The 25,044-nt window shown below is 51.3% G+C and overlaps 2 protein-coding genes across 2 annotated transcripts in view; one reads left to right on the top strand and one right to left on the bottom strand.

Annotated features, from left to right (window-relative positions):
* CAST (calpastatin) overlaps positions 1-1,162 on the top strand; it is a gene marked incomplete at its 5' end in the record, with an annotated part of 58,891 nt that extends 57,729 nt beyond the window's left edge. The window contains 2 exons of the mRNA XM_080362176.1: positions 292-359; positions 982-1,162. Coding sequence (XP_080218302.1) covers positions 292-342 — 51 coding nt within the window. The 3' untranslated portion in view covers positions 343-359; positions 982-1,162. The remainder of the gene's footprint in view (positions 1-291; positions 360-981) is intronic.
* Positions 1,163-4,913: 3,751 nt separating this feature from the next.
* ERAP1 (endoplasmic reticulum aminopeptidase 1) lies at positions 4,914-21,922 on the bottom strand. The gene is made up of 18 exons (XM_080363055.1): positions 21,352-21,922; positions 20,122-20,260; positions 19,053-19,187; positions 17,933-18,053; positions 17,407-17,561; positions 16,810-16,923; positions 15,955-16,086; positions 15,305-15,436; positions 15,086-15,166; positions 14,044-14,201; positions 12,324-12,403; positions 11,869-12,052; positions 9,894-10,050; positions 9,619-9,803; positions 8,265-8,426; positions 7,352-7,492; positions 7,170-7,251; positions 4,914-5,705 (listed from the first exon to the last, which is right to left on the bottom strand). Exons 1-18 carry the CDS (start codon positions 21,894-21,896, stop codon positions 5,559-5,561), a joined length of 2,850 nt encoding a protein of 949 aa, XP_080219181.1. The 5' UTR covers positions 21,897-21,922; the 3' UTR covers positions 4,914-5,558.
* Positions 21,923-25,044: the final 3,122 nt, after the last annotated feature.

Raw genomic sequence — 25,044 nt, 5'->3', positions numbered from 1 at the left:
CTACACGAGGACGTAGCTGTTAATGTTCTGAGTTGTGCTGGGTCACGGGGTGGGGAAAAGGATGTTGAGGAATGGGGTGTGCAGGGGTCACCACAGCTCCCGAAACAAAGCGATGGTGGGGAAGTGAAAATATATACACTATAGAAGTTACACATCCTGCTGCTGAACTTCCATTATTTCAGCTGCAGATCGTACTTACGTCTGAACTGTGGCTTCTGGTGGGTGTCTCGCAGCTTTATTTCTGATTTCAGCTTGGTTCACCGTTGCTTACGGTCTCCTGTTTCTCCTTAGGGAAGGGGACAGTCCTCCGGCAGCAAATCTGAGAAGCAGAAAACGAGCTAAACATTGAACATTATTAGGTGAGATTTCTTTATTCAGTGAACTACCACAAAGACAATGAATGAGTTGTTATTAGAGCTGAGTTTTGTTGACAGTCTTAGCTAAACACAGACGTGGTTAGCGGTGCTGTTAGACACAACACCTGGAATGTCTGTGAACTCCACTGTAGTGAATCCTGGGCCTTACTTCTTTTTCCACAGACCTTTTCACACTATTAGTACAGAATTACTCTGTGTAGCAAAATTCCTTCAGGTTCATGTAACTGAGGGTTCCAAAGCACGACATACAGCTTCCCTGGTAGGCTGTTTTGCTGGGTAATGAAGACCGAAACCAACAGCTCCCGACGCTGTTCCAACACCAAACCTGCGGGTGTCCCACTCCCGACGCTGTTCCAACACCCAACCCGCAGGTGTCCTGCTCCCGACGCTGTTCCAACACCCAACCCGCGGGTGTCCTGCTCCCAACGCTGTTCCAACACCCAACCCGCGGGTGTCCTGCTCCCGACGCTGTTCCAACACCCAACCCGCGGGTGTCCTGCTCCCGACGCTGTTCCAACACCGAACCCGCGGGTGTCCCGCTCCCAACGCTGTTCCAAACTGAAGAGAACAAGCACTGTAACTGTTTATCTTTTTGTTTCCCCAGGGTCTTGGCGCATCATGTAAAACGTCTTCTTTCTGTTGGTGGATAATGATTTCCGAAGAACAAAAGCTGATGGTTATTCTGGGTGTTTTTGTACAGTGATACTTGCGGGACTCTTTTCACATTTTCTTTTTTCCTGGTAGTAGATTAAGGTTATTTTTTCCCTCGCCATTCATTTTGTTATACTCCTATACTTTGACTTTTTTTGTAATTTTCTTCAGTTTTCAGAGAGAAAGAATGCTTTATATTTGCGAGAAATATATTTCATAAATGAATAGCAATGCCAAAAAGAAGAAAAGACCTGCGGACTTTTGCACATAATCTTCACGTAGTGCCTGTAGATCTCTGAGGAATTTGTGCGTGCTCGCATTTTCAGTGTTGCAGCAAACGCCTTAAGTATTGTGGAATGTAACGAGCTTTGGTGACCGTCAGCCTGGCCGAGTGGCCTTTCCTCGAGCCAGGACCTGGTGGGAAACCTGTGGGTAGATAAAGAGCGAGAAACTGGGGATTAACCGCTTCGACAAGCGCGTCTAGAAATGAAACAGGTGTCTCGGATGCTGCCTGAGCTGTAGTTAAAACAACACAAGCACCAGATAAGGATTTAGGTCGCTTTGGTTTCTTATTTCCATTTGTATCTACTGTTATATAATTTTAAGGAGTGTCCTGGACTGAACAAAGTACAATCCTGGTGTAACAGTGACACCGTTACCGTCACAGGAGGGAGATGGAGGAGGAGCCTTCGCAGAGACCGAAGGGAAGTTCAGGTCGACAGGTGCACTTTTTTAATTTTCTAATTTTGCACTGTTTCTACTCGTTTCTGCCCCTGTTGCTGCAGAGGGGGCTGCTGGAGCAAAGTCACGTGTGCCGGCACGGGGCTCCATCTGTCGCTCTGCAGAGCGGCTTCCACGCGTCATGGCCTTCCACCCATCGCACCCAGCTTTTCACACACGGCACCCGTGCTTCCACCCATCACACCCGTGATTCCACTCATCATCACACCCGTGCTTCCACCCGTCACACCCGTGCTTCCACCCATCACACCCATGCTTCCACCCATCGCACCCGTGCTTCCACCTGCCACACCCATGCTTCCGCCCATCATCACACCCATGCTTCCACCCATCGCACCCATGCTTCCGCCCATCACACCCGTGATTCCACTCATCACACCCGTGCTTCCACCCATCATCACACCCATGATTCCACCCATCATCACACCCATGCTTCCACCCATCGCACCCATGCTTCCACTCATCATCACACCCGTGCTTCCACTCATCATCACACCCGTGCTTCCACCCATCATCACACCCGTGCTTCCACCCACCGCACCTGTGCTTTTCACACACGGTACCTGTGCTTTTCACACACTGCACGTGTGCTTTTCGCATGTGGTACATGTGCTTATCACAAATTACACCCGTGTTTTCACACATCGCACCTGTGCTTTTCACACATGGTACCTGCCCTTTCCACACCTGGCACGTGTTCTTTCCGTGCCTCGCACACCCGCTCCGCCTCGCTGTTGTTCACACGCGGCCCACGCCGACTGTAGAACCAGAACCGCGCTCTAGAACCAGAGCCGTGCTGTAGAACAAAAGCCGCACTGTAGAATCAGAGCCGCGCTGTAGAACCAGAGCTGCACTGTAGAACCAAAGCCGTGCTGTAGAACCAGACCCGCGCTGTAGAACCAGAGCCACACTGTAGAACCAAAGCCGCGCTGTAGAACAAAAGCCGTGCTGTAGAACCAGAGCCGCGCTGTAGAACCAGACCCGCGCTGTAGAACCAGAGCCACACTGTAGAACCAAAGCCGCGCTGTAGAACAAAAGCCGTGCTGTAGAACCAGACCCACACTGTAGAACCAGACCCGCGCTGTAGAACCAAAGCCGTGCTGTAGAACCAGAGCTGCGCTGTAGAACCAAAGCCGCGCTGTAGAACCAGACCCACGCTGTAGAACCAGAGCTGCACTGTAGAACCAGACCCACGCTGTGGAACCAGAGCCGCACTGTAGAACCAGAGCTGCGCTGTAGAACCAGAGTCGCGCTGTAGAACCAGAGCCACGCTGTAGAACCAGAGCCGCGCTGTAGAACCAGAGCCGCGCTGTAGAACCAGAGTCGCGCTGTAGAACCAGAGCTGCACTGCCGCACCAGAGCCCCTGCAGCACCAGCACCCCTGCAGCACCAGAGCCCCTGCAGCACCAGAGCCCCTGCAGCGCCGCAGGGACAGCCCGGAGACATAATTGGGGATATTTAGACTTCCGACTGTCCTTCGCAGTCTGTACCGAGAACCTGTGTCACACTAATAAAGGTTTTAAGAATGCATGACGATGTGCTTAACTTTCCGTTTATTACCGCTGATACCTGGCTGTTGTAAGACAAAAGCAACCCTAGCAATTGCTAAAGAAAACTCAAACATTGGTGCATTAAAACTAAGATGTGTTTAAAAAGTCCCTGTGCGGTGCCTGTCGGTGACGCTTCGCGGAGGTCTCACAACCTCATCGAGGTCCTGCTGCCGCACTTTTCCCCTTTCGAAGCCGTATCGCCATTGACCAGGACCAGATTTAACGCGTGGGCTCCACGGTGCAGGGAAGCAGCTGAAACATTTGCCGTAAGCACAAGAGTTTTGAGAAAGGAGGCGATTATTTTGCTCAAAAATTCCCGTTGGATTCTTGTGTTGCGTGTCCGGTGTGCAGCGATGAACCCGTCCCCGGGCAGCGGCCGCGGACCCGCGCGCTTCGCCGCTCAGTCCGGACACTTCTGTCACAGCGAGCGACCTATGAAGTGTTTGTTAGTGTCACTTCATACGGCTCAATCGGTGAGATTTAGTGTGGAATTAATGACACCTCAACGCCCATGTTGTAGAGCTCCCTTCGCTCTGCTGAGACAGCCGCAGGGCGGCTGGACACTGGTTAATTGATGCTTTCTCAATTAAAAATTGATTAAAAAGGGAGGGGTGAGGGCAAGGGGGGTCCATGCTGTACCAGGAATAACACCGAATTTTCACCAGAGTTGAGAAACTGAAGACAAAGCAGAAAACAGTAACGCGAATTACTGCTCACAACAGCAAAACGATGTGCGAAAAAGAGACAAATTCTCTATCTGGAATCATGTAAACAATTATTGGTTAAATTGCACAGTCAGCTCTGAACAGTTCAAAGCAAGAACCAGCAATGCAGGAACAGCAGAAGATGCACAGGCCGGCGAGTTCGGGGCACAAAACGCCTCGTGTGTGATGGACAAAAGCAAACGGTGTTTTCTGTGATGCGGCCGCTTTCCCCCCGGCAGCAGCACTGACAGCATTTCCGAGCCCCCGCGGCTGCTCCCCTTGGGCAGCGAGGGGTGTAGCTGGAGACCAAAGCACCGGCACAGGCTTGTGGTCAGCTCCAGATTTTTACCCGTTTTTCCCCGATTTGTTACAGTTTCTGGTTGGTGAGAACAATGAGACGGGTCAGAACCACGGAGGAAACAAACCCGGGACTTGTGTCACCGGCGCGGCCGGAGGAGCAGGGACACTGGGGACTCAGAACGGGGATATCGCATGGACTTTGTTCTGCAAGAAAAGTTCGGTACAGCAATAAAAGGCAAACAGAGGTAAACAGAGAGAGTCAGTCACACCCTCCACCACCAACAAAAAATACAAACAGAAAACAACAACAAAACAAAAAGAGCAAACCAAACCAAACGCACCACCCTCCAAGGTTCCAGCGTCACCTCCTGAATCAACTTTCCCTTCTGAGAACGATATAAACAACTTGATAATTTCTCTTCCTAGAGCAACTGGCTTACAGTTCTTAATGATTGCCCTACATGTGAAGTGTAAGGACCATCATGTCTGTCCTTTTAACACCAATTAATACGTGTGGCAAGAGTTGCATTTCAATCAGGTGAAATAGGGACAATTAAAAGCAAAAACTCCCATTTAAACCACTTAAAGTTAAACCCACCAACTTTATTATTTTTCCCACACAAAATGTACATTCTTGTTTCCTGGAAATGCAAAGCACAAGAGCGATTCCAGTGCAGACGGAGCCCAGGATGAGGCGCCGGGCAGCGCCGGGGACACGGTGACGTCTGGGGACGCCGGGGACACCGCAATCACCTTGGGAATAAACCCCCAGTCACTGGGGTTGTTCACCACAGACGCCGTTTTAATCACGGTGGATACCTGGGGTTTGTTTTTAATTACGTGACGATCTGAGCTGCGTGTTTGTGAAGACGATTGTCCCGCGGAGATGAACCGCAGGCGGCTGCGGCAGCTCTGCGGGACGGCACCGATGGGTCGGCTGCGCTGGTGCAACGTTTCTCGGGTTGTCTTGCAGAAGACGATTATTTCTTTCCAGTGTCCCCATCGCGTCAGCTTGATGAGCAACGTCCCTTTTCTCTCAAAAAATGTCCCCTGGTGAGAGATCAGCGAAAGGCGTCAACGTGTCCAAGCAAAGCACAAGCAGGAGCAGCAGCCCGGCGCACGGCTCCGTACAAATGAACCGATTCACACAGCCCAGCTGCCCCTCGTCCCTGAGCTTCTGCAGCTTCTCAGCGCTTTTCGATTGTTTCCGACAAAGACAAGCGAGGTGCCCTAATTTACAGGTGGTTGTTTTGCAGCCACGCTTTGACTTCCTCGAAGTTTCTGTCCATCCATTCGATGTTGTCCTCAATGGTCTCGATCGCCTGCTGCACACAGCGGAGCTGCGCGCTCTTCTCCCCCGCAGAACCGAAGAATTCTTTCACCTGTTGACAAAAAAGACATGAAATAGCAGCTGATGAAGCTGCAGCATCTCCTGGGTGCACGGAAACCCAGCAAGACGTTCATGACACCCAAACCCACCCCGCACCCCAAGAATGGGGCGGAAACTCCACACAACCTCAGACGTGAGTTGGTGTTAATGGCAGATTAATGGCAGATATTTCAAAAGATACGGTGACCGCACATATTGTACAAATTGCATCATTTTCTGATAATTTGGTGGCTTTGATATGAGATCACAAAGTACAATACAAGCGCATCATACGAAGGCAGTTGCTGGATGTTCCCGCAGCCTCACGCTGACCTGGTGTGAGTCCCCACGGGAGACGCGGCCGCACGTGGGGCGGACAGAGACACGTCCCTGCGGTCCCTGCGCCGCAAGCGCGCGGGTTTAACGTGAACACGAGAATGACATTCTGTGGTCCTTCATTTTATACTTAACGTAGCTGCATCACTTCTGGCTGCGTTTTGCCCTAAAGCTGAAAATTTTAAACGGGCAGCAAAAGCAGCAGCTTCTAAGATGCCACCGTCACCAGACCCGCACGTCCGCCGGCCCGGGGTGTTTACCATCGACAGGGACTGGAACACGCAGATAAAATGATTATCACGTGTGACACCCAGGAGCACGGAGAGTTATCCCAGAACAGAAGATTCAGAACAGTGCTGTATTTCTCCCTGTCCTTCAGCATTTTCTCAGCTCAGTAAAAACGCTTCTCTCTCGTCGTTTCTTCTCTTTCTCTCTCTTCTTCTCTTCTCTTCTCTTCTCTTCTCTTCTCTTCTCTTCTCTTCTCTTCTCTTCTCTTCTCTTCTCTTCTCTTCTCTCCTCTCCTCTCTCTTCTCTTCTCTCTTCTCTTCTCCTCTTCTCTCTTCTCTCTCTTCTCTTCTCTTCTCTCTCTTCTCTCTTCTCTTCTCTCTTCTTCTCTTCTTCTCTTCTCCTCTTCTCTTCTCTTCTTCTCTTCTCTCTTCTCTCTCTTCTCTTCTCTCTCTTCTCTCTTCTCTTCTCTTCTCTTCTCTTCTCTTCTCTTCTCTTCTCTCCTCTTCTCTCCTCTTCTCTCCTCTTCTCTTCTCTTCTCTTCTCTTCTCTTCTCTTCTCTTCTCTTCTCTCTCCTCTCCTCTTCTCCTTTCTTCTTCTCTTTCTTCTCCTTTCTCTTCTCTTCCTCTTCTCTCCTCTCCTCTCCTCTTCTCGCTGTTTTCCAGACTTGGTAGCAAATATCAATGGCAGCGGGTGCACCACGGACACCGCAGCGGCCGAACAGGGGCCTGCCCAGCACTGAGCTGCTCGTGCACGGTGACCCAACTCCTCCCAGCACAACCCTTCTCAAGGAAAACGCAGGATCCGACCCCAACTCTTCACGACCCGTCATGCTTTACCGCACTAGCATTCATTCCAAATTTTCATTTAATTAACGCTACAGCTATTTGTTTTAACCGGGATCTGAACGTCTTACCTGTGCAAGATGTGACCTTGTCGAGTACCGACTCGTCACCCCCGCAACAATTCCTGCTATGGAGTTCGACCCAAGCTCAAACCTGGCAAAAGGAAACACCCACACTCAGAGAATGTCTGGTTTTGTAGAGTTTTAGAGTAAAATGGGGCAGAGAGAGCAGTAAAACAACTTATGTTCCTTACTTTTCTACAATTTTCTCCCAATTTTCTTTCAAAAACTCCCAAGCCAGATGATAGCCAGAAGGGTTTCTGGCAACATATATAATAATGTGCGGAAGATCCTGAGTTCTTATGATGTCGCCACGCAGACCTTGATCCATCAACCTGGAATCAACAACAGGAACTGAAGTTCAGACCTGCGGACAAACGGACGCGTCGCCGTGCCGAGTTCGCGTCCCCACGTCCCCACATCCCGACACGGCGCTGCCGCGGGCGCTGCAGTTCCACACGCGCCCCTCGCCACGTCCGTCCCGTCCCGTCACATCACGGTGACAGTCACTGGGCAGCCTCAGGAACCCTGGTGCTGCTCAGCTCCCTTCGCACCAGGAAACCTCAGATTTCTATGAGAAACAAACAGTATATGCACCTGTAACCAGAATAACTAAAGAAGTGTCTGCCAAGCGAAGATCAGGTACTGAATGGCTGTTTTATTGTATCACAGTATCACAGTATGTTTGGGATTGGAAGGGACCTCAAAAGATCATCCAGTCCAATCCCCCTGCTGGAGCAGGAACGCCCAGGTGAGGTCGCACAGGAACATGTCCAGGTGGGTCTTGAATGTCTCCAGAGAAGGAGACTCCACAACCCCCTGGGCAGCCTGGGCCAGGCTCTGTCACCCTTACTGAGAAGAAGTTTTTTCTCAAATTTAAGTTGTATTTCGTCCTAATTTGCTGCTGCGAATTCTGAGCACATTGACCCCGGGCACCAAAACAAAAAATTGGAAAGGTGCAGCTGCTTCCTCTGGCCATATTAACTCTATAAAGCATTTTATATACCATTAAATTCAAAGCCTATGAGACAAGGCTCTGAATAATTCTGTTTTCTGTTTCGGTGTCACCGATTCCCCCAGCGCGTTCCTGCCCCGTGCGCTGCTCACCACCGCAGCTCGTCCTGGCGCTCCGTCAGGCTCAGCGCGAACTCGATGTTGTTTTTCTCCAGGTGGAAGGCGTGCAGCCGGTACTTGCCGAGCAGGAACTCCCAGCCGCGCGGCGTCTGCGCGCCCACGGCGTACACGGCACTCCGCACGTCCGCCGGCAGCCTGCGGGGAGGCAGCACCCGGTCACGCGCGGCGGGCTCGGGAGAACACGGGACATGCGGCAATGACACTGTCACACATCAACAGTCAGAGCTGACACTTCATTAAAACACTTGTCCTTGGGGGTGCTGGAAAGTGATCCCCGTGGCTGGGAAACAGTTAAACACTCCGGCTGCACCTCAGTCCTGCTCCTGCCTTGGAAATGAGTTCCAGAAGTTCTGGACTCACCGTTCCTCTGTTTATTTTTGTATATTTGTTCCCTTGCTGTGCCCGGTCAGACACCGCTATGTTCTTTGACCTGCCCAGAACCACCTCGCAGACACATTCTGGAGGATGTTTCAGCGAGTTCTTACATCACAATGAGGAACAAAAATCAGGTGAAGTTCAAGAGCAGCAGTTACCTATTTTTACAGCAGGCACAGGTCGATCTTCAGGCAGATAAATGAGGGAACACGTTACTTTCCCTTTTCAGGACATCCTTACAGCCCCAGCTGTGCAGCACCGTTTGCACACAGAACCCCAGAATGTGAGGGGCTGAAGGGCCCTGTAAAGCTCATCCAGTGCAATCCCCCCATGGAGCAGGAACACCCAGATGAGGTTACACAGGAAGGTGTCCAGGCGGGTTGGAATGTCTGCACAGAAGGAGACTCCACAACCCCCTGGGCAGCCTGGGCCAGGCTCTGCCACCCTCACCCCAACAAGTTGCTTCTCCTCTTTCAGTGGAACCTCTTGTGTTCCAGTTTGCACCCATTGCCCCTTGTCCTGTCACTGGTTGTCACCAGCAGAGCCTGGCTCCATCCTCCTGACACTGCCCCTTTCCATATTGATCCCCAGGAATGAGTCCCCCCTCAGTGTCCTCTTGTCCAGCTCCAGAGCCCCAGCTCCCTCAGCCTTTCCTCACACGGGAGATGCTCCACTCCCTGCAGCATCTTGGTGGCTGCGCTGGACTCTCTGCAGCAGTTCCCTGTCCTGCTGGAGCTGAGGGGCCACAGCTGGACACAAGGTTCCAGGTGTGGTCTCCCCAGGGTCACACACCACACTCTGGAGGCGCTGCAGATGCGAAGCGCGAGATACCAACGTTACGAAGGCTTAACTTGGGAGCACGGAAAGGCCTGAAGTTTACCTCTTCTCATAGATTAACTCCAGTGTAATTAAACAGTGTGTCAGAGAAAATGGAAGCTGCTACAGGACAAACCTGAGGGTCCCGTCGGATTTCTGCCACTCGGTGAAGAGCTCGGCGGCGCGGCGCACGCAGGGCGGGTACCGGTGCACACAGGCGAACAGCAGCAGCGAGCTCCTCAGCAGCCGCGCCGACGCCGACCCCTCGTCGCTCCACGACTGACCGTCAATCAGCTCCTTGAACAGGTTGACTATGTACTCCTAAAGTTAGGGGACAACCAAGAGATACACTAAAGTGTGTTTCACGGGGTACGGGCAGAGTTAGGACGTTCCGGACGTTCAAAACGTTACCTGCAGGTGTTTCTCTGTGCCGTCCGCACCCCTCCTCTCCATCAGCCTGTACACGGGGATCAGCTCGCTCAGCCCCTGGAGCACGGGCATGATTTGTTGCTCGTGTTTCAGGTATAAAGTCAAATCAAAAGCTTTGGAAATTGACAATTTTTTTATTCTAAGGAAGCAGAAGAAAGGGGATAAAACAAGTTATGGTGAAACTTAAAAGGCAAACTTTCAAGCACAATCCAAGCCAAACGTTTTTCAGAAATCTGTACCAATAAGAAAGCCTTAAAGGTAGCTCCAAATCCCTTTTAACTTTGCTTTTTGAAATGAAATGTGGCTGAGGAGCTACATACACTATGAAGCCTAATAACTAATCTCGGAGCTAAGAAATGGGGTGTAGGGGAATGACCGGTAAAGACCCACCTTTCCCCCACCTCTCACACGCTGAGGTTTCCCCACACTCCTTGTCTCTGTCGCGCTCTCCCCACTTTCTGTTTTCTCTACAAACCACACACACAAAAGGAATCCAAGGGCTGAGATAGCTTCCCTGCAGCACCTTTCTGCCTCGACACGCAGATATTTATCCCGCAGCAAACCCGAGCGCTGCAGCCCGCCTGCTGCGTTACCCGGCTGCACACCGTCCTTCCTCTCCCAGGAACATCTCACTCATTCACTGAGAGCGAACAGAAAACGCAAGACATCCTTTCCCACTCTCCTCGTGCATTTCTTCATCCTGGTGCCAAACCTTTTTTCTGCATCCTCTCCACATCAGCTCCCTGCACCCGTTCTCGTTTTCTCCTTATTCACCTGCCTCAAAACACCCGTCCCCATGGCCGATTGCAAACGGACCCTGTGTAACCCAGTTTGCATCTCTCGGTCCCACTGCTCTTTCCATCCCAAGCTCCTTCAACACGCTGAGCAATCGTTCTTCACTCTCCTCTTTTGAAACTGGAAAGACCTTCCTTCTGCTCTCCAAACAAAGGTCTCGGCGGGCGCTGCTGACACGGCCCTGCAGGCTGACACCTCACGCTCACCCGATCGCAATTGTCTTCAGCTCTCCCCAGCCCCATTGTTCTCGAATGCCGTGCGCTCACATTGTCATCGCTTACAGGAATTAATCCTGTCTGCGATTGCTAACATAAAGATATATAAATCATTTCAGTTTTAGGCTGGTCTGCTCATATCACAAAGACTTGCAAACTCCTGCTCACAACTACAGACAGCACCGACCTTGCAGCTTCAGACATTCTGAAGCCGCACAATCAGTGCGGTCCTACTTTAACACACCTCAGGACTGTTGGATCAAGTGTCCTCTAGCTGAACGTTGCTCATTATATGATAAAGGATTACATAATGCAATATGCAAATGTGTAACCAAGTGGCTCTTTATGGTGTGAACATAGGGATAAGATTTAGTGTATAATGGCTGTTACTCTTCTTGCTGTTGTGCCGGCTTTATTCCAGCATCCAGACTTACACAACCCTGTAATAAACAACACCTCGTCCCTGTGTGCTGTACTTGCTCACTGGTGCGCACAGCGGGTCGAACCCTGTTTTGGGACAACACTCAGACAGCAGTGACGGCCGCGGGTGGTTCAGCTCCCTGCCCCGGCTTGCAGAGCACTGTAAGTCACAGCACCGCAGAACCACGACCAACGCGTCGCAATCACGTCACGTTCGTGGCTGTCACAGCCTTGTTTCCAGCTGACAAATGGCACCGGCATCTTTACAGGTGCAAAAATGTTACCTTAGTGCATCACAACAGCAGATTCCATTAGCGTGTGTGTATGGGACACGACATGAGTCACTAAACACGCTTAGATAAACCCGCTGCAATCAAGATAAATCCCAGCTTTACGCTGCCATGGACAAGAAAATATGCTCTATTTAACACATTTAACGAATACTATATAGATTACCAACACTTCCTCGGTGGTACATCCTCATAAACACAGTTTGTGTTTTCTCAGACGTGGACAGAAGGCCATACCTCACGAGCTGGAATGCGTTGTTAACGAGACTTGCTCTGTCATTGCTGCTAATCACCGTGTGGTTCTCTTTCAAAAGGTTAATGAGACGATCCCATCCGTCATCCTCATAGTGCACAATGTAATACCCGTTCATGTCCACGTTGAATTTAACCCACTCCACCTCTTCTGGAAGGATAATGACATCTGGAAACAAAAACATTACTCACATTTTTCTTAGTGATTCAAACACATACTAATACTATACCAAATAATGCTGTTACTCCCATCTCAGTGATGTAAGGAACACAACAACATGGTTTATGCGTATATTTAAGAGATGGTTACAGTGATATTAATGAGCTGACAAAAATGTGCTTCTCTGATATTCATACCTCTAACTCCCCATCCTGAAAAAAAACCACACAAAACCAAAAGGCTTGCAAACAAACTTTAAATAAATTAGTCACCCAGTTACCTGCTTTAGTTGTCATCAAAAATCTCTGGACCTGGTTGGATTTACTGGTAATGTAGGTCAGTGGAATGTGCCACAAGTATCTGTTGCAAAACAGAAGTGGTCTGATTAACGACAGGACTCTGTGACAGCTCCCGCAGCGTGTCCCGGTCCAGCACCGCGGATCTGTCACCCACAGCCCCACAGCGCGGCACTCGCAGCTCCGGCCGCAGCGGGGCCGGATCACCCGACGGCTCCCGCCAGCGTCCCCCGGCGCCACGGCCACGGCAGCCGCGACAGCGTGACCTCACAGCCCGGTGCTGCCAGCGGGCCTGCAGCACCGCGTCACCCAGTGCGCACAGCCACACAACCACCGCTGGCACCCCGTCACACTGACACCCAGTCACCCCGACACCCTGACACCCCGACACCCTGACACCCAGTCACCCCGACACCCAGTCACCCCGACACCCTGACACCCAGTCAGACTGACACCCAGTCAGACTGACACCCAGTCACCCCGACACCCTGACACCCAGTCAGACTGACACCCAGTCAGACTGACACCCAGTCACCCCGACACCCTGACACCCCAACACCCTGACACCCAATCACACTGACACCCAATCACACTGACACCCAGTCACCCAATCACCCTGACACCCTGACACCCATACACCCTGGCACCCAGTCACACTGACACCCAGTCACCCCAACACCCAGTTACCCCGACACTCTGACACCCAATCACCTTGACACTCAGTCACCCTGACACCCAGTCACCCTGACAACCAGTCACCCCGACACCCTGACACCCAGTCACCCCAACACCCAGTCACACTGACACCAAATCACATTGACACCCAGCCACCCTGATACACAGTCACCCCAACACCCAGTCACACTGACACCCTGACACCCTGACACTCAGTCACACTGACACACAGTCACCCCGACACCCAGTCACACTGATACCAAATCACATTGACACCCAGTCATCCTGGCACACAGTCACCCCAACACCCAGTCACACTGACACCCTGACACTCAGTCACACTGACACACAGTCACCCCGACACCCAGTCACCCCGACACCCAGTCACACTCATACCAAATCACATTGACACCCAGTCACCCTGGCACACAGTCACCCAGTTCACCCAGTCACCCCGACACCTAGTTACCCTGACACCAAATCACACTGACACCCAGTCACCCCAACACATATTCACCCTGACACCCAGTCACACTAACACCCCCTCACTTGGACACCCAGTCACACTGACACCCCCTCACTCAGACACCCAGTTCACCCAGTCACCCAATCACCCAGCTCACTCCGTCACCTGGACACCCTGTCACCCAGATGCAGACACCCGGACACCCAGTTTACCCACTGACCCAGACCCCAGTTCACCTGGACACCCAAGACACACAGACACAGAGATACCCCGTCACCCAGTTCACTCGGACACACAGACATAGAGACACCCAGACACCCAGTTCACATGGACACACAGACACAGAGACACCCCATCACCCAGTCACCCGGACTCCACCGCTGCTGCAGCCCGGCCAGGCATGGAGTGTCACCCACAACTCCCACCAACCCTGGGCTACAGGGGGAAAGACTCACAGCCAGACAGCCCAGGGAGCTCAACAAACAGCAGCAATATCTCCCATTGTCCACCACCATCGGCCACAGGGGCATTTCTGTTTGTGTGAGATCTCCCCTTGTTCTCACCCTGCGGAGGAGGCAGAACCGTCCCCTTTCACGTAGCGCTCCTGCTGCAGGTGGACGTTCCTCCCTCTCAGCGTCACGGTCACCAGGGGAAAGCCCTTCTGCAGCGTCCACGTGTCCATCATCGCCCGCACGTCCAGAGCCGCTCCCTTCGTCCAGTGCTGGTCGGCGGGCAGGGAGGAAGACAACGTAAGAAGAGGAGGAAGGTGGGAGGACACTGACGGTGAATGGAAAGGGGTGTGTAGGAGCTCTGCGCAAGCTGCTGTAAAGCTGTGGGTGTTCAGCTGGAGAAGAGAAGCTCCAGGACACCTTAGTGCACCTTTCAGTGCTTAAAAGGGGCCCATGAGAAAGATGGGACAGACTTTAGAGCAGGGCCTGTTGTGACAGGACAAGGGCTGATGGTTTAAACTAAAGGAGGGAGATTCAGGCCGGACATGAGGAAGGAATTGTTGTCCTGCGGGTGGTGAGAGCCTGTGCCAGGTACCCAGAGAGGTGGTGGGTGAACCATCCCTGAGACACCCCAGGCCAGGCTGGACGGGCTCTGAGCACCCTGAGCTGGTGCAGATGTCCCTGTCATGGCAGGGGAATGGGGAGCTGGGGAGGGCCCTGCGACACAAACCCTCTGTGATTCGGTGACCAAAGCCACCGCCACCTCCTGCTGGCTCGATCCATCCTGTTGACTGATTTTTCGTCTTGTTCTTGTGATAAGAGGAACAAAAGTGTTTTAGAAACCCCTGGGATGGGCTGTGGAGGTCCCTTCAACCCGAACCACTCCGCGGTTACATGACTCTGTGATCTCTTGGAGTGCTGATGCTTTTCAACCAGCCCTGGGTGCAGGAGCAGGATTTCCGTCCAGTCTCAGGGAAAACAGATTTCTAACGGGGCTGAAGAAACCTACGCTCTCCCCAGAGCTGCACTCAAGTGGCAAATGAGGCTTTTGGAAGGTGCACATATTGATGCCACGGCACAGAACAGTAACAACGTGAGAAGGCACAGGCACCCGTCACACTCCCAAATACCGATGGGTGAAAAACCAGACACTTACTGCAGCTGATGGCGACTGTTGGCTTCTGCAGAAACCACCACCTTCTAGCTCATTTTTGTAAGTACCCACTGTAGGGCAAATCTGAAAGGGAAAAACAGGTTTTGGTCATCTCTGTTTGATGCCATAAGCAGAAGGACTGGTCACAGTCTCCAGTAATAGACGCGCTATTCACGAGAAGTTAAGAAATTTGAAAAAAATAACATAATAAGGAACACTTGCATTCGTCATGCTGTTCCACAGGTCTGCATTTCTCGTATTCTTGTAGCTGTATTTCTGCAGGTACTGCACAAGTCCGGCTTTGAACACATCAGCAGTCAGGTAGTCCCTCAGCATATTTAATATACAAGATCCCTGAAAAAAAAGCAACAACGTGTTTCCAAAACGTCTCCTTATCTGGCAAGATAATTGTTTCAGAAGAATCTCATGCCACTAATCTACACAACAGTTCACTTTTGTATGGCGCTCTGGTTAAAAAATCATCTAGTTTTACATAGTACTCTCGTTTTTTGTCATCATTACTCTTAAAAATATTACTGATTAAGTTATGTTATTTTTTTAATTACTATACAAGCCAGCACCATATAATGCTCCAGTGAAAAATGCTCCTTGGGTTAAGAACCTAAAAAAAAAGGTTTAAGGCTAAACTGACACAGAACAAACAGAAGAAGTAAAGGCTCCTTCATTTTAGAAATGCAAAAGGCAACTGTGGTTTGAATCCACCCAGGTGTTCCGGACAAGGGGCAACGCAGGTCACAAAACCACTAACACCACGTGCCAGGGACACCTTACATGTGGGGTGACATCAGTGCAACACAACCGCAGAGTGCACGCAGTACAATAGTGAAACCAACAGCACTTATGTGCTTTACCTTCTCATAAGAAACATCATCAAACATTTCTAAGATTTGAGCTGGATCTTCCACAGGAGTAGAGATGGGATGTGACGAATCTAATGCATCCACTTCCATGGCATCAAAACACCTCCTCAAGAAATGGTCTTCCTGAGAGAAGGCAAAACCAAATATCACTACTCAGTTCTGCACTGAATCCCTATTCATTCACTTTTCAGCCTATTCTGCATGATCTTTAAATTGTACAAAGAAAGCAAAACGTATATTTCTTCTTAGTCCGGAGCATAAAAAGACCAAAACAATAACGCAGACAGCCAAGTGAGTTCCAGTGTTCTGAACTGAAATAGTCGAGCTAGTGAGACTTAAAAAATAGGTCCACAAAGATACGTGCACATTCGCACAGTCTGATGGCAGGGTGCTCAATAATCATAAAACTAATTAAAAAGGAAAATACGGTGAATTGCACTACTATCACACCACCGTAGTGCTATGGGGAAACTCTGCCCAGATGCATTGTTCATCTCACTTTGGAATAAATTTCATATATCAGACTTCTGCTAAGCTAGTAGAAGGATTTTAGTGTGTTCAAGTCCAACCCTATTTGAAGAAATAAGATAAAATAATTTCTTTACATTTTTGGAAGTCTAGATGTCTTTTTAAAAAAAGAATACGCTTTCACTGCGATCATTGCCTTCTGTCATAAGCTCCTGAAAATAGGTACATATAGTTAAATCAACATTCCTACCCTTCAGATATCACCTCAAAGAGAAGTTTTAAAGTGTTTCACAGCACAAATCTGCTTGATCTTTAACCTTATTAATTAGTGGAATTAGAAGACGGTTATAAAATAAAAGTCCGGTAGCAGGTGCTTACAACTGCCAGCTCTGGGTGGGTGACACGGACCGACACAAACTCCATGAACTTGGCAAACCCCTCGTTTAACCACAGGTCGTTCCACCACTCCATGGTAACGAGGTTGCCAAACCACTGCGAAAAAAGGAGAAAAAGAGAGCTTCTGAAATTAAACACACGATTTACGACAAGAGCTGCTGCTGAAACCACATTTACAGCATGTTATTGTCCTCTAAGGAACCTTTTTATAGATACAGCTTGCTTGAGCCTCTCCCCATTTCATTTCTCATTTTAATGGTAATTCACTAAAGCAGCGGCTTCCACGCATGTTCCATTAAAACTTGTAAAGAAGCCACCTGTGAAACAGCTTGCCTTCCCAAAGTTCTACGTGCCTATTTTGGTGGCGTGTAATTCATTTCAAGGGCTGGCAATGGTGCAAAGTCCCCACAGCACCGGAGCTGCGGAGCTGAACACGTTTTTGTTTAGAGCCCTGATACGCATGCTCAGCAAAGCTGCTATTTTCATGTTATAGCCCCAAAATGCCCGTCCCACAGAGGATCCATCAGCCCCGACCCCTCTGCAGGCCACCCAAATCCCCCGTTCTTGCCCAGACCTGACCTGGTGAGCCAGCTCGTGGGCTATGACCATAGTGATCCACAGCTTAGAGGACGCCGAGGACTGCTCGGGGTCGTACAACAATGCGGATTCCCGGTATGTGGTCAGCCCCCAGTTTTCCATGGCGCCAGACTGGAAATCGGGAATAGCTGCCAAGTCTGGAACAGAAAATAAAAAGGAAAAGCAATAAAACCAGAACACCAGAGCACTAGTATCATTTTATTGAACAGAGAACCCGCTCGCTCATCCCACCTCCCGACCGCACAGGCACACATCACTCACACTCCCAACGGCTCCCTTACATATATTGGCAAAAACATATTTTAAAAAGCTCTGTACAGAAGATGGGAGTTCCAGTTCCCAGTGGAGTTCCTCAAAACGTCCTTCAGTCCTCTGAACCAGCCAGTCTAAAAGCCTATGAGCCTAACTTGGCGCTGTCTCAATACCCTAAACCACTGACTTTGTGCCAATGATTTTACTCGCCGTGCTCAGCAAGGCTCTTGAACGGACTCTGTTGTTTAACACTCACCCTGTTTGGGCAGCGGGTACGGAATGCTGAAGTAATCCTCGTAGAAGTCCAGGAGCTTCACCGCGGCGTCCAGGGCGTAGCCAGCCTGGTGGATCTTGTCGGGCGCCGCGTACACGGACACCTGCAGCGGACACGGCAGCGCCTCAGCCGGCGCAGCCCGCGCGCCACGCGGGCGCCCGCGGCCGCACAGCGGGCACCGAGCGCGCCCGGCTCCCCCCACACAGCGGTTAGTGACGCATTTGAAGAGAAACGCCATCGGAATTGGGAATGCAAGTTTTAGAAGTTACCCAGCAGAACCACGATGCCCCGAGAAAGCTCCTGCAATTTCCACCCCTATCACGTCAGAATTGTTCAACTGGTAACGGGTGCATTTTAGTGCTGATGCTTCATTAAAACTGTATTTCATTTGCCTTAATTACATGAAACAAACTATGTTACCAGTATGTTATGTGTTAGGTTATGTTATGTGTTATGTTATGTGTTGTGTTAGGTTATGTTATGTGTTATGTTAATGTGTTACGTTATGTGTTGTGTTATGATGTGTTATGTGTTATGTTAATGTGTTACATTATGTGTTATGTGTTATGTTATGATGTGTTGTGTTATATGTTATGTTGTGTTATGTTATGTGTTGTGTTATGTTATGTGTTGTGTTATGTTATGTGTTGTGTTATGTGTTGTGTTGTGTTATGTGTTGTGTTGTGTTATGTGTTGTGTTGTGTTATGTGTTGTGTTATGTTATGTGTTGTGTTATGTTATGCGTTGTGTTATGTTATGCGTTGTGTTATGTTATGTGTTGTGTTATGTTATGTGTTGTGTTATGTGTTGTGTTATGTTATGTGTTGTGTTATGTTATGTGTTGTGTTATGTTATGTGTTGTGTGTTGTGTCGTGTGTTATGCTGTGTTATGTTATTTGCAAGCCTGTTACCAAAGCTTTTGAAATTAATAGAGGTCAGAATGCAAACTAATCATCTAATTACAAAACCAATTTCTTTCTCTCCTTTCGTTCCTGTAAAATGTCAAGATATATAAATCAAATGATTTAACTGAAAAGTAAATCGTTATGTATTGACACAGACTTAAATACTAAAGAGCTGTGAGAAGATGAGACTGAGTTACCTTAACTCCATGACTGGTGGTTTTGCTGATGGATTTAAAATCCGAAACGATGAAGGCCACGAGGTACGTACTCATCTTGACCGTCGTATCAAAATGGTCTTCAACGAGCCAGGGCGTCAAATTCACAGACTTCACCTAAAAACAAGCATAGATTATCCCAGCAGCACAACCTGTGGGGACCAACAACGGTTCTGTTTCTTCTCAGTCTAAAAAGATCCAATTAATCTCACACGATTTCATCTGATTAGCAGCTGTATAAATCCCAGCAGCCGTTGTTACACAAGAGACGTGAACTCCCCCAAATTGTGGCTCAGTTACCACAAATATCTAGTTCAGCGTAAAACGAGTCGCGTGTTGGAGGCCTCACTTGTCCGCTCCTGGTTACACAGAGCCTTAGCTACCTAATTCAGACCTGGAACGTGTTTAGCACCCACTCCTTAATCACTACTTTATGCATTGATCTACAATGTACCTGTGGAAGGAGTTTTGGGGGTGCTGTCCCCTGATTTATAAAGGTTATTTTCCTTGCAAACCAGCAACTAACAGTACAGAAGAAATTATGAACAATCTCCTACACCCAAAGCAAGATCAAAGTACAAAACACGATTAACCCTATATACTTAGTATTTGTAATCACAAACAGTATCTGCAGAGATTACACACATGGCACTTTGACTCAGATGTTTTTTTGAAGTGTAAAGTACTTTTTCACAGAGAAGGAGCTGCTTATCTGACAAATTAATACACATGAATTGTGTATTTATTCATATATATATGTATCATCATTGATCTTAAAATCTACGGTCAACATGGAAAGCATTTCCTAAGTAAAACAGGCACTATGGAGACTGCGTTGTGCTGCTCATTCTCACACCTCTGCCGAGCAGCAGGAACCCACACAACACGTCATTATCTTAACTTCTTCTTAGCTTTGTGTCAAGACAGCAGCACCACGCTCTCCTGAGAGAACTGAGGTGATGTCCAGCGCCAGTCTGGATGTTCTGTTCTGCTTGTGCTTTCAGTTTCAGAGACCATCAACCAACAGCACATGGTTCAAAGTTCCACCTACAATGGGCATGTTGGACAGCGCGAGGTGCTTCGGCTCCCTCCTGATCTTAACCGAGAACGTGGCTTTAAAGGCCGGCTCGTCGAAGCACGGGAAGGCCATCCGCGCCGCCGTCGGCTCGAACTGTGTTGCTGCAAGCACTCTAAATGGGGGGACAAAGGGGTTTGGTCACACACCTTCACATCACAACATTCACCCCTTTAGTGTGAGAACAGGTAATTTCAAATTTACAAAATAACTAACGGTACTACCAAAAACTTCTGCATGTCAAGGACCGATTACCATTTCTCAGCCTGTGGTGGCAACTGAGGCGCCAAATGAAGCCCGACCGAAGTGCCCTGGGGGGCTGCGGGGGACGAGGCCCCGGCTGTTCCACCACGACCCGGGGAACCTCAGCACAGACACACATGGAGCTGCTGGAGAGGGGCCAGAGGAGCCCCAGGAATGACCCGAGGCTGGAACAGCTCTGCTGGGGACAGGTGACAGAGCTGGGCTGTTCAGCTGGAGAACAGAAGCTTCAGGACACCTTAGTGCACCTTTCAGTGCTTAAAAGGGGCCCATGAGAAAGACGGGACAGACTTTTGATCAGGGCCTGTTGTGACAGGACAAGGGGTGATGGGTTAAACTAAAGGAGGGAGATTCAGGCCGGACATGAGGAAGGAATTGTTGCCCTGAGGGTGGTGAGAGCCTGTGCCAGGTACCCAGAGAGGGGGTGGATGAACCATCCCTGAGACACCCCAGGCCAGGCTGGACGGGCTCTGAGCACCCTGAGCTGGTGAAGATGTCCCTGTCATGGCAGGGGAATGGGGAGCTGGGGAGGGCCCTGCGACACAAACCATCTGTGGTTCTGTGAATCAGTGGATGCTTTGGTGGACTCAGACCCAGCAAAGCCAGAGGCAGGAGCCCCACCACACAATCCGTGGGCTGTGAGGTGCTGCCCGACCTACCACCAGAGTAGCCTGGGACACAGAAAACTGAGAGGTGGCAGCACTTTCTTGAAACAGATACTCCACGTGGCTGCATTTAACAGAATCACAGAATCGTTTTGGTTGCAAACGCACCTCAAGGTCACCGAGTCCACCCATTCCCACCCTGTCCCTGCCCCGTGTCCTGAGAACCTCATGTCCGCCTGTCCAGCCCTGCAGGGACGGTGACCCAGCACCGCCCTGGGCAGCCTGTCCCACCCCCACCTGCCCCAGGAACGCGCCGTATCTGCTGTAACACCCACCGCACCTGAGCTCCCCGTCGCGGGTGCGGTACGTGCTCCGGTAGAAGCCGCGGAAGCTGTCGGAGAGGTCGGCCCGGTACTCCAGGCTCAGGGTGTGGTTCCCGGGCCGCAGGGGCTGCGCGGGCAGCAGCGCCAGCTGCTCGCGGTCCCGCCGCTCCAGCACCCGCAGCGGCCGCGCCGGGGCGGCCCCGCCGAGCGCCACGGCCGCCGCCGCCACCCGCAGCCCCTTGGCGTGCAGGACGATGGCGTCGGCCGGCCGGGCGACCCGCAGCTCGATGTCGGCGCGGCCCGCGAAGCTCAGCGTGCTCAGGTTGGGGTGGAGGAGCAGGTGGTACCGCAGCGGCTCCACGTGCGGGGGCAGCCGCACCGCGTCCCAGGGGAACGGGCCGCCGGGCGCCCCCGCCCCCGCCGCGGCCGCCAGCGCCGCCAGCGCCACCGCGGACACCAGCGCCACCGCGGACACCAGCGCCACCGCGGACACCAGCGCCACCGCGGACACCAGCGCCGCCGGCCCCGCCGCCGGCCTCCCGGGCCGCCGCCGCGCTGCCATTGCCACCGCCGGGCCCCCGAACCGGCCGCCCCCGCCCGCAGCCCCGGCGCTGCCGCCGCGCGCCCGGAGAGCGAAAGCGAAAGTGACGCGAGGAGAACGCGGCTGCGCCGGGGCCGGGGGGACGGGGCGGGACAGGGCGGGACAGGGCGGGGGGGACAGGGCGGGACAGGGCGGCCCGGGCCGGGGGGGACAGGGCGGGACAGGCCGGGACAGGGCGGCCCTGGCCGGGGGGGACAGGGCGGGACAGGGCGGCCCTGGCCGGGGGGGACAGGGCGGGACAGGCCGGGACAGGGCGGCCCTGGCCGGGGGGGACAGGGCGGGACAGGGCGGCCCGGGCCGGGGGGACAGGGTGGGACAGGGCGGGACAGCGCCGGGGGGACAGGGCGGGACAGGGCGGGACAGCGCCGGGGGGACAGGGCGGGACAGGGCGGGACAGGGCGGGACAGGGCGGCCCTGGCCGGGGGGACAGGGCGGGACAGGGCGGGACAGGGCCGGGGGGACAGGGCGGGACAGGGCGGGACGGGGCGGGACAGGGCGGCCCGGGCCGGGGGGGACAGGGCGGGACAGGGCGGGACAGGGCGGCCCGGGTCGGGAGGACAGGGCGGGACAGGGCGGGACAGGGCCGGGGGGACAGGGCGGGACAGGGCGGGACAGGGCGGGACAGGGCGGGACAGGGCGGGACAGGGCGGCCCTGGCCGGGGGGACAGGGCGGGACAGGGCGGGACAGGGCGGGACGGGGCGGGACAGGGCGGCCCGGGCCGGGGGGGACAGGGCGGGACAGGGCGGGACGGGGCGGGACAGGGCGGCCCGGGCCGGGGGGGACAGGGCGGGACAGGGCGGCCCGGGCCGGGGGGGACAGGGCGGGACAGGGCGGCCCGGGCCGGGGGGGACAGGGCGGGACAGGGCGGCCCGGGCCGGGGGGACAGGGCGGGACAGGGCGGGACAGGGCCGGGGGGACAGGGCGGGCCGGGCCGGGGGGGACAGGGCGGCCCGCGCTGCGGGGCGGCGGCTCCTTTGCTGCTGCTCCTTTGCGTCTCCTCCTCCTTCTTTGTCCCCTTCTCCTCCTTCTCATTTTCCTTCTTCTTCTCCTCCTCCTCCTTCTCATTCTACTACTACTTCTCCTTCTTTCTCTCTCTTTCCTTCTCTTCTCCTCTTAGTTCTTCTTGTTCTTCTCATCCTTCTTATTATTCTCCTTCTTCTCATCTCGTTCTTCCTTTCTCTTCCTTCTCCTCCTTCTCCTTCTATTCTCCTTCTCCTCGTCCTTGTCCTCCTCCTCCTCCTTCTCATTCTCATTCTACCTGTTCTTCTCCTTCTCTTCTTTCTCCCTCTTTCCTTCTCTTCTCCTTTTCATTCTTCTTCTCCTTCTTCTCATCTTGTTCTTTCTCTCTCCTTCTCCTCCTTCTCCTCCTTGTCCTTCTCTTCTCCTCCTTTTCCTTGTCCTTCTCCTTCCCCTTCTTATTCTTCTCCTTCTCTTCTTTCTTGTTCTTTCCTTCTTATTATTCTCATTCTTCTTCTTCTCTGTCTTCTCATTCTCATTCTACTTCTTTTTCTTCTCCTCTTCTTTCTCCTTTTTTCATCCTTCTCCTCCTCTTTCTTGTTCTCATTCTCCTCCTTCTCCTTCCTCTTCTTCTCCTTCTTTCTTCTTCTTCTCCTCCTCCTTCTTCATAATACTAGTACTACTATTATTATTATTATTATTATTATTATTATTATTATTATTATTATTATTATTATTATTATTTCTTACTACTTATTGTTATTTATTCCTGATCCGTTGTGACTTGGGTAAAGCGGACAGCTTACTTTGAAGCGGTATCGGGGTGGGGGGTTGGAATCGCCGCCTCTGGGAGGGGAAGGGTGGGCTGCGAGAGGACGATTCTGACAGCCCTGCGGGCCAGCGGGATCGCAGCGGCTCGGGAGGGAACATCCTCCTCTCCAGGCATCCTGAATTCCTGCTGCAGTCAATAGAACAGTCCAGAGTAACGTCTTTTCTTACGGGCTTTTTGCAATTCTGCTTCTGTAAAACATGAACAAAAACATCATTAACAAAATCTTGGACAAGCAGCTGAGGACTGAGAGTCTCTGAAAACGCCTTTCACGTTTTACACTACTGGGGCGTTTAAAGCAATTTGATATATTGTATACACACACCTTGACATATTAACAGAATACAGGAAACACTGGTGGTCTTACCTTAATTCTATCTATTTAGTTCAAAAATGTTCTTATTTCCACGTTTGAAATACTAATCTTTGTATTTTAATAAAAAAACTTGAATAAAAAAACGCCTGTAAGAGACGCAAAGAACTGTCCTTCCATCTCAAACACCCGGATGAAGACAAGAGGCTGATTTCAGCTGGCATCTTGCAGAAAACCTGAATTTCACAGCAACCTGAAGCCAAAAGCAAGTGCCCCAGGGACGTTTGCTGACACGGGCTGTCTCAGAGCGGTTTTCTCTCATACGAATGGCCACACAGAGCAATGAAAGATAAACCTTAGTTATTTTGCGTGGCAAATGCAGCACTTTGGAAATCACTTAATGAGGGCTAAATTAACAGATTGCTGAACATAATTCCTGCAGAGCTCAGAAGTTAAAACCTTGGGTACTGATAACTGTGGAGCTGCTTTGGTGCAAGTAGATGCAGAACAGTCTTTACGAGTCTGACGATGATCGACACAGCAAGCAAGGAGCTGGACCTGTTTCAAGGCTGTTCGCTAACGATTTGTGTGCACATAGTTATCAAAGGTCCTTCTTAAAAGTAATAAATGATAATTAATTAAAACAATCAAATAAACAAAAAAACCATGAAGCAAACAAAAAAACCCCACACGTAGTTTTAATTACATTAGCTTCATTGTGCTAAGACAGCAGAAGGTAAGTATCTGCTTTTCGGTACCACATTTACTTCATGCAGAGCCGTTCCATCCAAACCATCTCCTCATAAAGCCTCTGAGCACCTCAAGACTCCTTCTGCTAAGAAATAAAGCCAAAAGAAGCAAATCAGTGCCGTTTTATTACAAAGAGCTGTATTGCTGTTAATGAGAGGGAGAAATAAAAGGGCATTATGATGCTGATATGATAAAACACGTTACCAACAGACATGAAAACTAAACCGAGATTTCCTACGGTTGGGAGTAGCTTCCCATG

This window comes from Nesoenas mayeri (assembly GCF_963082525.1).
Source record: "Nesoenas mayeri genome assembly, chromosome: Z".
Taxonomy (NCBI): domain Eukaryota; kingdom Metazoa; phylum Chordata; class Aves; order Columbiformes; family Columbidae; genus Nesoenas; species Nesoenas mayeri.
This window is presented reverse-complemented; position numbering and strand designations above follow the sequence as displayed.